The 13,660-nt window shown below is 38.4% G+C and overlaps 1 protein-coding gene across 1 annotated transcript in view; it reads right to left on the bottom strand.

Moving 5' to 3' along the window:
• The window catches only part of URB1 (URB1 ribosome biogenesis homolog), a 104,155-nt gene that overhangs the window by 83,507 nt on the left and 6,988 nt on the right, over positions 1-13,660 (bottom strand). The window contains exons 3-5 of the mRNA XM_043997360.1: positions 13,393-13,544; positions 11,389-11,521; positions 909-1,005 (exon numbers count right to left, since the gene is read on the bottom strand). Coding sequence (XP_043853295.1) covers positions 909-1,005; positions 11,389-11,521; positions 13,393-13,544 — 382 coding nt within the window. The remainder of the gene's footprint in view (positions 1-908; positions 1,006-11,388; positions 11,522-13,392; positions 13,545-13,660) is intronic.

The raw sequence follows: 13,660 nt of genomic DNA, 5'->3' as shown, positions 1-13,660 counted from the left end.
TTAATAGAAAAAAATATATTTTGCTGGATTTTGGGGTGGGAGAAAAACCGTGCCTGAGTCTCACAAACATCGGAGCCTCTTGTTAGCAGCACAGCAGCAGTGCTCTCTGTTTATGTTCCATAGATAACCCAATCAATCCCCCAGGCTTAATAGCCCTCTGACCCACAAATCACACTACATTTCAGGTAAACTTCAAGGCTCTGGGTAGTCTCTTGTCCAGTAATTTACCTCTGGTTCCTAGTGGAGGATGGGAAGGTCTAGAGATGCAAACAAGCTGGAGCCTGACACTAGGCTACCCCCAGCTCAGACAGCATAGGTCAAGAATGAAGCCTAACTCACACAGAGAAAGCACTGGGCTACTACCACATCAAAAGCCCCGGGACAGGCCTGGCCAAGCCAGCCCAAGAAGCTATAAAGGGAATGAACCTCATATGGATTAAGTCTTGCTCATTTTTAAATGAAGCGAAAGAGTGAACCAGATTGTATGCAGTTCACATGAGATAACATTTTAAAAGGTTTCTTTCTAGTTCTAATAAGCAGCATAACCATCTTAATAGCATGAAGAATGGCACAACAAACTAAGTTTCAGTTTTTTAAAAACTACCACTAAGGAAAATAACGCATGTGGTACTTACGAAAGCCACAAAGATGACTTTGCTTCCAAACTCTGGAAGGTATTTGTTTATTCTTTGTTAGGTCATCTCTCAGCAGTCCAGATAGTAAGACTGTGATACCACTATTATTTTTGGTCAATACTATTAAAATAACAAAAGCTTCGATGCACACTCTCCCCCTATTCTTTTATAAATAATAGCTGGTAAACTTAGTTCTTTTTTCTACCCATAGCTCTTCAAATTAAGTTTTGCCACCAAAGTATTAGCATCCTTCCCTCAGAAATAGGTGAATACCTTTCAACTCCAACACTTGTGCTATGGTATTATCATCACCAGCAATTAAGAAGGAAAGGGCAAATTGGATATATGCCAATCGAACATCTGGTAGCCCCTATTAGAAGAGAAAAGAGGTATGTCACATACATAAACACACACATATCAAGAATCCATGGTTTCATCAGTATGGGTGCTCCCTCCAAAAACACAGTTCACAATACCTCCAGAGTTTCATGAATTGCCATGGCCAAAAAAATCATCACCAGATAGTGAAACTTTTGGTGCTAAATCTCTCCAAGCTTTGTTGGACTGGATCCTCAATGCCCAACTAGAAACCTATGGGTATGGCTCTACTGAAAGCTTGTCTGGTTCGATGGGGCCTGTCACAATTCGTGCTCCATCAGCCCAGGGTCCATGGCACTGTAGTAAGCCTTTAGCAAAGGACATGTGCATGTGTGTCACATGAATACAACAAAAATTAGTATATATTTATCTGCTCCTGAGTGCTATCATGACTCTGAAAAGATCCACGCTGTTAATAGTCTTTTTTTTTGGGGGGGGGGGGGGGAGGCGGGGCAATGAGGGTTAAGTGACTTGCCCAGGATCACAAAGCTAGTGTCAAGTGTCTGAGGCCGGATTTGAACTTGGGTCCTCCTGAATCCAGGGCCAGTGCTTTATCCACTGCACCACCTAGCTGCCCCTGTTATTAGTTTTTTGATAGCCAATGGGTGTTACAGCAAGAAGAAATTAGGCACTTGTGGGGATGTAATAATTTTTAGGTGCATAGAGCAATATTAAATATTAAACTGTCTGGTAAAAGGGTTAGAGGAAGAAAACAGTAGTAACAATCGGTGATTCTCTGACTCAGGGATATTGAAACAGTCACTTGTTTGACATTATTTGTTGTGCCTCATGTATTCAAGACTTAACAGAGAACCTTCTAAAACTTACCAAAATAGATAACAACTACCCACGTCTGGTGATTCTTGTGGGCACAAATGACAGTCAGAAGAAAACTACACTATATTGCTGATAATCACAAAGTCTTGTCCAAGAAATGAAAGATATAGATATACAGGAAACTAACACAAATTTTTAACAGAAATGTAGAGAAGATTAAAGGGCAGAAAACAGACCATGAAAATGAGAATATGGACATAGGAATACTAAAGGACAACAATATGTTTGCTGGAAGATAAAGAGAAGTTAGGACCTTTGCTTGGGGTGGATGGGCATGATAAAAGACAAGAGGAAGGCAGAGTTTATGAACTCTACTTTTACTTCTATTTACTCTGCCAAAGAGAATGACAACTGCACTGAAAACAACAGAACAAAAATAACTTGGAGAGAACTGAAACCCTAATAAGTCAAGGGACAATAAGAACATCTAGCTGCTTTTGATTAATTCAAGTCACCTAGTCCAGTTGTACTAGATTCTTGGGCACTAAAGCTGAAAGATCATGGAAAATGGGGGAAGTACTACAAGGATAAAAATGGGCAAATAACAGAAGAAAAGAGCTAGTAAGAGGGTCAGACAACTGGTCAGTAAGAGATTTTAGGGGACCATTTGCTGACGCTGGGCAAATTGCAGAAAGAAGCACTTCTCAACAGTCATAAGGGAAAAGCTTCAGCATTAAAGGAGCAGAGGGCTTGGAATATGATATTCTGGAAGACAAAGGAGCTAGGATACAAAAAGAATAACCTACCCAAAAAAACTGAGTATAATCTTTGAGGGGAAAAAATGGATATTTAATGAAATAAAGGACTATCAAGCATTCCTGAAGAAAAGAACAGAGCTGAATAGAAAATCTGACAAACAGAAGACTCAAGAAGCATAAAAACGTAAACATGAAAGAAAAATCTTAAGGCATTTAATATGATTGAACTATTTACATTCCTATATAGGAAGATGATAATTGGAACACCTTAGGACTTTATCATTATTAAGACAGTTCAAAGGAGTTTGCATAGACAGAAGACATGAGTGTGAGTCAAATATGTTGCAACGATCTTCAAAAAAAGTGAAGGGATGAGAAAGAGTGATGGACTGGGAGAAGGGGTAAGGGAAAGGTAGAATGGAGAAATTTTTCTCACATAAAAGAGAGATACAAGGAAGAACTTTTACAATGGAAGGGGTAAATGAGGGGGTGGAAGGCAATGCTTTACCTCATTCTCATGGGAATTGGTTCAAAGGAAGAACATACACACATACACGTACATATATGGATATACATACACACTCAGTTGTGTATAGAAATGTGATTTACCTAATAGGAAAATAAGGTGGGAAGGGGATAAGAGATATGGGAGGGCAGGGTGTAATAAGGGATTAAGGGAGGCAGTGGTTAGAAGCAAAATAGATTTTTGAGGAGGGACAAGATGGGGGGGGGGGGGCAGAAGATAGTGGAATGGAGAAAAATACACAGTAATCATAACTGTGAATGTGAATGGGATGAGCTCACCCATAAAATGGAAGTAGATAGAATGGATAAGAAATCAGAATCCAATATGTTGTTTACACGAGACACACTTAGAAATATACACAGAATTAAAATAAAGGGTTAGAACAGAATCTAATATGCTTCAGCTGAAGTAAAAAAAGGCAAGGATAGCAATCATGATCTCAAAGAAAAAGCAACAATAGACCTAATTAAAAGAGATAATCAGGGAAACTACATTTTGCTTAAAAAGTACCACAGACAATGAGGTACTATCAAAAAATTTAAACAGTAAATTTCCCTGATAAAGGCCTCATCTCTCAAATATATACTGAGTATAGAACTGAGTCAAATTTATAAAAATAACAGCCATTCCCCAATTGATAGTCAAAGGATATAAACAGGCAATTTTCAGAAGAAATCAAAGCTATCTAGAGTCATACACACAAAAAAAGTTCTAAATCACTACTTATTAGATTAAGGCAAATATTTTAATTTAATAACTTTGAAGTACCACTTCACAGTTATCAGAGATGACAAAGGCTAGAAGGGATGAAGGAAAAATAGGTACACTAATAAACTGTTGGTGGAGTAGTGAACCAGTCCAAACATTCCAGAGAACAATTCAGAGCTAGGCCCAAAGAGCTATCAAACTGTGCATATCCCTTTTTTTTTTTAAACTGTGCATATCCTTTAATCCAGCAATACCAGCTCTAAGTTTGATCTCAAAGAGATCAAAGGAAACAGAAAAAGAACTATATGTACAAAAATATTTATAACAGCCCTTTTTGTGGTGGCAAAGAATTGGAAATCAAGGAAAGGCAGAACAAGTTGTGGCATATAATTATGATGGAATACTATTGTGCTGTGGGAAAAGACGAGGGGTAATTTCAGAATAAAACATGGCAAGACATAAACAAACTGATGCAAAGTGAATTGAAAAGAACTGGTAGATCATTGTGCATCATATCAGTAATATTGGGTGTTTTTTTTGGGGGGGGGGGGGGTTTGGTGAGGCAATTAGGGTTAAGTGACTTGCCCAAGGTCACACAGCTAGTAAGTGTTAAGTGTCTGGGGTCAGATTTGAACTCAGGTCCTCCTGACTCCAGGGCCGGTAGCCTATCCACTGCACTGCCTGGCTGCCCCATATCAGTAATACTGTAATGATGATCAACTGTGAAAGACTTGGCTGCTCTGATCAATACCAGATCCAAGACAATTCCAAAGGACTCATGATGAAAAAAATGCTATCCACCTCCAGAAAGAGAACTGATGAACTCTGAGTGCAGACTGGTTCTGCTTTTGATAATATACCAAAGAGATGATATTTTCTTTTTATTAAATATGATAAAAAAATTAATCAATGCCAGAAACAAAAGTACAGATTTTATCACATTAAATTTTAATAATAAATGAAAACTAGTGTCAATGAACAATAGTTCTCAGGCCAGACTTCTGAGACAGCAAAAAAAAGCCTCTTACATATATATATATTTTAAATAGAGAACAGAAGGATCCTGGTGGGACTATGAAAACAATCATATTAGAAAACCTTTGTAGTGAGGTATTCTTTCATAATTGTTTTTTCTCAATTATTTTCCCTTCACAATAACACCATAATATTGTATGAGCCCTGCCAAACAAGCATCTAAGAACTCTTTTAACCAAGAATTAAAAGGTCACAAAGTTCTGTCACTGGTGGTATTGAGTTTAAGATACCTGGCTTCTGAAACTCAATTCCAGTGCTTTTTCTATACACCACAGGCTGTTTGGAAGATCAATGTCAACAAAGCCTTGCACACTTCTTAGAGCTTGCTGAAGGAAAGGCTCGCCAATGTCACGGCCCACAATCCCGAACACAAAAACACTGTGGAGGGCTAGAAAGGGGAAAAAATGTAGTTCCTTCTCTCTAGATTACTCACAATCTACTTCATAACATATAAAACTATAGGTCTCACCTATATGGAGTGTGTGTGTGTGTGTGTGTGTGTGTGTGTGTGTGTGTGTGTGTAGCTGCAGTTTCCTCACAAAAATCCTGTAAGTAGGGATAATAGCATTTGAATTACCCTTTTCAGAAATAAAGAAACTGAGGTACAGGGAAGGTAAGTGACTTACTTGCCCAGGGTCACAAAGCTAGTAAGTTTCTGAACTAGATCTAGAACTCGTGTCTCCTCACTCTAAACCTTACAGTACTATACGTGTGTTTTTCAATAATAACTTAATATGTATTCAATTAACCAAAAGATCTAATTCGCCCTATTAGTTGCCTACATATAGACAATAAGTAAGATATAATAGAATATAGCTATATAAGAAAAACAGCAGTAGACCAATTGAGAATTTCACAGGAGACAACATTTCAGAAAGGAACCACCAATAAAACTCATGACTTTGTCTTCTACACTTAAAAGCAGAAAGTATGGACAATAACGTCAACTAAAGATCCTAATAAAATGTTGAATAAACTTCAGAACTCTCCCTGAGATATGGTGAAATGGATTTAATTATCATCTCTATGCAGATGATTCACAGATATGTGTGTGTATATATGTATGTGTGTATGTGTACATGTGGGTTTAAAAAATCAGCTTCCTAATCACATGATGGAGGAAGTGTGAGTAGATAGCAATTCGCTTAAAAAAGATCTTGGAGTTATAGTGTACTTCAAGCTAAATATGAAATCAATACTGTGGTATGGTGGCCAGAGCTAACTGGGTTATATTAAGAAAGGCACAGTGTCCACAATTAGGAAGGATCTAGTCCTATTCTATCTCTCCTGACCAGAAGTAGTTTAGTTCTAGGAAGGACACTGACAAGCTGGAAAGCATCTAGAGAAGCGGTCACTAGTTAAGGGTCTTGCAAATCAATCCACATAAACATTAATTGAAGGAAATGGGAATATTAGCCTAGAGAAAAGAAGTCTTGGCATTGGGGTGATCATTGTCAAAGTAGGTTTTTAAAGTTTTTTTGTTTTCTTTTGTTTTGTTTGTGGGGCAATGAGGGTTAAGTGACTTGCCCAGGGTCACACAGCTAGTAAGTGTCAAGTGTCTGAGGCCGGATTTGAACTCAGGTCCTCCTGAATCCAGGGCCTGTGCTTTATCCACTGCGCCACCTAGCTGCCCCCACTGTTAAAGTATTCAAAGACACAGAAGAAGAAAATAGATTTCTTATACTTGATCCCAGAAGGCAAAAGCTGGAGGACTAGAGAGAACTTGCAAAGAGCTAGATATAGGCTTTCTATAAAGAAAAACATCATGACCATTAAGACCATCATAATGAAGAAGCTGGCTACCATCATTAAAGGTCTGCAAGAAAAGGCTAGATGACCCTTCTGCAATGTTATAAAAGAGATTCTTTTTCAGAAATGGCTTTGAAATGAGAAATGCTGAATGTTGCTGGAGAAATGCCTTAAATTGAGCTGATTCTACCTATTATAAATTCTATTACATAATTAGCTGGGAAAGGCTGCTGTTCAATAATCCTGCTATACACTTAACAAATCATATTTGCTTGGGGAAAAAAAAAGGATTGCTTTTTTTTTTGTCTTTTTTGGTTTTTTGTGGGCAATGAGGATTAAATGACTCGACCAGGGTCACACAGCTAGTGTCAAGTGTCTGAGGTTGGATTTGAACTCAGATCCTCCTGAATCCAAGGCCGCTGCTTTAGCCACAGCACCACCTAGCTGCCCTCTGCATTATTATTTTTTTAATGAGCCTTTATTTTTTTTCCCCTTCTCCTTGTGAGTCCAAGAAAAATAAGTCTCATCTCTCTTCCACGTGACAGGCTTTTCTTTAGATACTTGAAGACAGCTATTATGTTCCCCAAAAGCAGAGTTCTTAACCTTTTTTGTGTCATGGACAGCTTTGGCAGTCTGGTGAAGAGAATAATATAAATTTTTTTTTTTTGGTGAGGCAATTGGGGTTAAGTGACTTGCCCAGGGTCACACAGCTAGTAAGTGTTAAGTGTCTGAGGCCAGATTTGAACTCAGGTCCTCCTGAATCCAGGGCTGGTGCTCTATCCACTGCGCCACCTAGCTGCCCGAGAATAATTTTTTTTTTGAGGCAATTGGAGGTAAGTGACTTGCCCAGGGTCACACAGCTAATAAGTGTCAAATGTCTGAGGCCGGATTTGAACTCAGGTACTCCTGACTCCAGGGCTGGTGCTCTATCCACTGCACCACCTAGCTGCCCCGAGAATAATATTTTTAAAAGAATAAAATAAAACTAATTGGATTACAAAAGAAACCAATTTTATTGGAATACAATTATCAATATATTTTTTTTAGTTTATGGACCCAGGTTAAGAAGCCTTGCCCTAAAGTTTCTTCTTTTCCAAGCTAAACATCCCCAATTCCTTCCACAGTCTTCATGTGGAATGATCTCAGGGTTCTTCAATATTCTGGTCATCTTAACCTGGATACCTGCTTTACTACTGATAATGTCTGACAAGGTCAAGGGACTAATGCATCCCTAATGCTGTTGACTAAATCCTCTCTTAATGTAGCCTAATACTACATTAGTTTCTTTAGCTGCTGTAACACACTCTAATTCACAATGAGCTTTCAATCTACTAAAGTACCTAGACTTTTTCCAGAAGAAATACTCTTTAAGAACATTTCCATCTTTTATTTGTGGTTAATCTTTCACTCAAAAAATTATTTCTGTGAGCTACTAAAATTATTTTTTATAACTTTCTTGGAAGGAAACGATTGGGCTAAATAACTTGCCCAGGGTCACACAGCTAGTACATGTGTGGGGCTGGATTTGAATTCAGGTCCTCCTGATTTCAGGGCTGTTGCTCTATCCATTGCCCCATCTATATCCACTGCCCCTAAAACAATTTTTGTAGAGAATTCTCATTTTTAATCTTTCTCATTCCAACTTTCTCCATTCTCCTTCTCCAGATTAGGGATAACTTAAATATCTCTGATTCTCAGTTTCTTCATATATAAAATTAAGGGACTGGCCTAGCTAATTTTTATATTCCCTTCTACTTCTAAATGCTATGATATGTGGATAATATAATATAGTAACATTTTTAAAATGTTAAATCTAAGAGAAATTCTATGAAGAATAAGGTGATATTTGGCTAAATAAACTATAGTTTCTTCTAGTTCAAATGACAGGGGTTTTTAAAAAAGCTATTGTAAATTTTTATCTGCTTTTAATGCTCACTGAGGATTTGGAGAGGGCTTACTTGATACTCTCAGAGCACTTGGAAAATGGCAGAAGTCAATTTGACGAATGAAAAGAAGCACTTAAATAACCTGTTGCTAATACATATGCCTGATGGATAGTCTCCCTAAATAAATAATAATAAAAATGTTCAATTTCACATTTTCTATTTAAGAACAGAAATTTCATTGGGGGGGGGGAATGGAGCCATCTGGAACAGTTTTATAGCCTTCTTATAAACCCATCATTCACACTTCCATCTCCCTTGGGCAGAACCCATCAACCATAGCGATAATAACAGCTGCAAACAAGAAACCTAAGCCTGTACACATTGAAAACCTTTTCTGAAGTTATGACTTCCAATTCAACCTAGACTTAGATAATATTAATAGGACTGGTTTCCACAGGGAAGAAAAACTGTTCTAAAAATTAACTAGCTCATTTCAGAGAAAAAAATCATCATTTCTTCTTTCTTCCCCGAGTGAATTATCACTCCCCACCACACACGATGGTAAGCTCTCTGAGTTGGAAGAGTACTACCAGAGCCAGTGATTCTCCAGAGAGATTTACTTCCAAATTTGCCTTTCCCATAAAGGAACCCTTGACCTTTACAGTCATCCCATTGAAAAGAAAGACTAAAATGTTTTGGCTAATGTATAGCCAAGATCAGCCACCACTGCCCCCATACTGGGAGCAATGATACTATAGAGCAGTAGCAAAAATAAACCAATACTCACAAAGGAAAACAATTATGGAAACTATAGAATATGTCATCTGTAAATAAAGCTAATTGAAGAGAAACCAGCAAAAAGAGTGGAGCTGAAGAACCAACAGAGCCCACAATCCCACCAATAAAAATTTAAGAGCACCATACCAAATAGTGAAGTCATTTTTCCATGGAAAAAAATCATAAAATCAACTCATAGGCAAGTGACCAGGACAAGAACTATGGAACAGGGGTAGGCCAGCAGGATCCCAGATTCAGCTCCCAGTTTAGACCAGGGTTGGGACTACAGCTCTGAAGCTCCAACATGTGAGTAGATTCATGATTTCAACTACCAAAAGAACAAAGACCAGGAGTAGATCAGCAGCCCTATAGTCAGAGCAGGATCCTAGATTCAACCCATGGGCACAAAGCAGTGAGGGTTGGTAGCTCTGTCATATCTAGGAGTCATATCTAGGATCCAGCTCAGGGGTGACTGACCAGGACAGGGGTTGAAGGACCAAGGTGGGCCTACAGCTCTATAAATCTAAATATGCAGAGCCTACCAGCTAATTAACAGGGACTGGGGGCCAGTAACTGTCCTTTCAATTACCACCCAGTAGCAAGTTTGCCTAGAACCAAAACCAAAGTATAGAGTCCAGAAAGCTCAGTCCAGCAAATAAACAATTATACTTTTTAGAGGCCACTGAAAATTTGCATCATCTTGGACTGAGCCATCCTGTGATCCTTGAAGAACACAGCACTTGATAACCAGAGAACAAAGTGGAAGGACCCCAGAAAATACAAACTAGGACAATACAAGGCCCTGACATTTCCTCCTGACATGAAAAGATTCTGGCTCTCAAAAAAAGTCCAAACTTAGTAAATAAGATTAGAAGAATTAGTCTATCTATATCTATGTGTGTTATTTTCACATACATAAATACATATGTGTGAAGAATAACTGCTCATAGTAATAGAAGTTGCTTCAATTTGTTCAATATTAATATTTAATAATAATGTGGTTAATATTTAATAATCTTAGGTAGGGCTCCAAGCTTATTAATGGGAGTGTTTCAATTTTAGTCATTAATAAGGAAACATTCAAACACACCCTGGATAACCCTAGACCTCAACATGGTAAGAATAAATATGTAATGAGTGAAGCAGCAAGCTGAGGAGTGACCATCTCACAAAGGCCAAAAATGAGCGAGGCCAACTCCTGACCCTGCCACATTATAAACTAATCCTTACAGATCTCTAAACCATGATTTGTTATACCAAGCTAGCTTGACTCCCTGGATTCTAAGATTTGCCCCACAAGATCCCTGATTACAGAGGAATGAGTTTTTAGTTTATCAGATATATATTCCTATACTACTTAAGCAATTTCCCTGATTTCTGATCAATGAAGGAAGGAAAAAAGGAGACCTCTAAACACACAAAATAACAAACTTGTTTTACATTTTTCCTGTTACCTGGAAAAAAGAATAATTCAACTCAACAAACAATTCACTCCCTGGGTGGCAACATTTTCTTAACCCCTTTTCCTTTAAAGGTACAGAGCTATTCCTTGAGACTTGATTGCTTCAGGGGATTAAAATTCAAACTGTGGTATCACTTCTTTAATGCCTGAGTACAAAGCAACCCTGAGAAGCTGAAGAGGCTCTGAGATGCTTAGCTGTTGGATTGAGATGGGAGATTTACTCAGCTAAATCAATTCAAAGTATTCTCAATGCCTATCTTTATTGACTATTCTCTGGATAAGACTAAATAAGCAAATCTTCTTTTGTTGACTGTTGAATGACCCATGAGTGCCTCATTTTGTTCCAATATCAAACCTAAACTACCAGGAGACTAGCCTGAGTCAAACCCAGTCCCAAACACCCCAAAGTTCAAAAAATACACCCTTTTGGGGGCAGCTAGGTGGTGCAGTAGATAGAGCACCAGCCTTGGATTCAGGAGTACCTGAGTTCAAATCCAGTCTCAGACACTTAACTAGCTGTGTGACCCTGGGCAAGTCACTTAACCCCAATTGCCTCACTAAAAAAAAAAAAATACACTCTTTTCACACTACCCATCACATTTTAGTTTGGAAGAGAGACACAAGGAAAGTAAACATTTAAAGGGAAATATGGAATATTCAAAAGAAATTATAAAAGCACAAGTTAAATGTTCTTTACCTTTGGACTTCTTATTTTCACCAAACCATACAACGATTTTTTATTGAAGTCAAAATGGCTATAGAAATCCCTGGCAGCATCTGGACCTTGCGCCACCATAGCCGACATGAGGTTCAAGCAAGTTTGACTCATTCTACATGTACAATAAAGGAAAATATAAAGTTAATTCAAAATTGCAGAGGGTAAACATAATCTTTTTTTTTTTTTTTGCAGGGCAATAGGGCTTAAGTGACTTGCCCAAGGTCACACAGCTAGTGTCAAGTGTCTGAGGCTGGATTTGAACTCAGGAACTCCTGAATCCAGGGCTGGTGCTTTATCCACTGCACCACCTAGCCGCCCCGAGGTACGCATAATCTTAGAGTAAAGCCAAATGTCTGAGTGTACAGTATATTAATATTGAAGCCCTATCAGCTAATCAGTCAAACAAGAATTTATTAAGCACCTACTATGTTCCAGGCACCATACTAAGTGCTGGAGATACAAAGAAAAGAAAAAAAAAATAGTCCCTGGGAAAGACACAAAGTGGGGTTTTAGCTGAGATTTGAAGGAGGCAAGGATTAGGAGAGATAGAATTCCAGGCATCAGGGACAGCCTGATCATGAGATCACTAATTACATGGAGGGGAGTGAGGTGTAAGAAGACTGGAAGGGTAGGAAGGGGACAAGTTATAAAGAGTTTTGAATGCCAAAAGATTTTATATTTGATCTTTTTTTTTTTTTTTTTGCGGGGCAATGGGGGTTAAGTGACTTGCCCAGGGTCACACAGCTAGTAAGTGTCAAGTGTCTGAGGCCGGATTTGAACTCAGGTACTCCTGACTCCAGGGCCGGTGCTTTATCCATTGCACCACCTAGCCGCCCCCTATATTTGATCTTGGAGAAAATGGAGAGTCACTGGAATTTACATGGTCAGACTTAAGCTTAAAAAAAATCAGTTTGACAGTGGAGTGAAAGATGGACTGGAAAGAGGAGACTTAAGGCAAGAAGACCAACTAGAAGGCCATTGCAACGGTCCAGATGTGACGTGGCAAGGGCCTGAACAAAGGTGGTAGCAGTGTCAGAGAGGAGAGGTCCTCAAAGGTTAAGAAATGGGAAAAAAGGGAAGAGGTCATTATGTGCTCAGAGAAGAAAGGGAAAGGTGTGCATGGAGAGAGGCAAAATGGTGTAATTGAAAGATCATTGTATTTGGCATCAGTCTAGTTTCAAATACTGGTTCTACTTAGTAATTGTGTGACCTTGGGCAAGTCACTTCCCTTCCTATGGACCTAAACTTCCTCATCTATAAAATGATGTGGTTGGACCACACCTTTAAGATTTCTTCTGGCTCTAAAATGTCTATAAATACAAACTCCTGCTTTGGGGGAAACTGAGGACAAAAGGGTTAAAAGACATCAGATTATAATGGCGTATTGCCTTGAAATTTCAAGGATGGAAGAGCACAGTTTTCCGATGTCCTCGTTGCAGCAGGAGCTGAGGCTCCTGTATTGGACTGCACAGCCACACTGTGGCCTGTGGCTCTTCAGGGCGCTGATCCATGGTCGTCTGAGACTGGCAGAAGCCTACTACTGTGTGTGTGTGTGTGTGTGTGTGTGTGTATGTGTGTACACATATACACATACACACACACCTACATACACCTTATGTAAATAATCATATGAGTTTATTTCTGCCTTTGGGAGAGATAAAAAGGAAATCTACTTTCTACTCTCACACTGCTCCAGTCTTTCACTTCATATACTTCATTAGATACTGGTCTACTTCAGTAATCATTTCATATATACATGTTTCCCCAACCAAGATATAAACTTTTATTTGTTGTAGGCAAATAAGAGGTACTTGATAAGTATTTCTTGATTAATTGGAAAAGGAAAGGAGGGAGGGGAGAATACTACGAAGTGTAGCCAACTCAAATGACAAACAGATTTTTACAAGGAAAGTACATTAACAACAAAACCAAGTTAGAACAGTATATAGGTGTTGGTCCTGCAACATACAGTCAATGACTTACTTGTAGCTTGAAGCATTCAATGATTCATAAATCAGCTTCATGTGACTATTCATAACTTTTTTTATGATGTTCGTTCCCACAACATGAAAATGAGAAAGATCACCTGCTGTTCGCAGTAATATGGCTTCTAACGCTTTAAATATTAATATCCTCTGAAATGACAAAATTTAACTTTTATAAATTTCATTTTTTTCTTTCTGAGCAAAACAAAATTCCATCCTAATTGCAACTGTTTCTTATTGTCTTCTAATATCTTAAAGGCTAAAGA

This window comes from Dromiciops gliroides, chromosome 3, assembly GCF_019393635.1.
Source record: "Dromiciops gliroides isolate mDroGli1 chromosome 3, mDroGli1.pri, whole genome shotgun sequence".
In the NCBI taxonomy this organism is placed as follows: Eukaryota; Metazoa; Chordata; class Mammalia; order Microbiotheria; family Microbiotheriidae; genus Dromiciops; species Dromiciops gliroides.
Note: the sequence above shows the minus strand (reverse complement) of the source record. Positions and strands in the feature narration are given on the sequence as shown.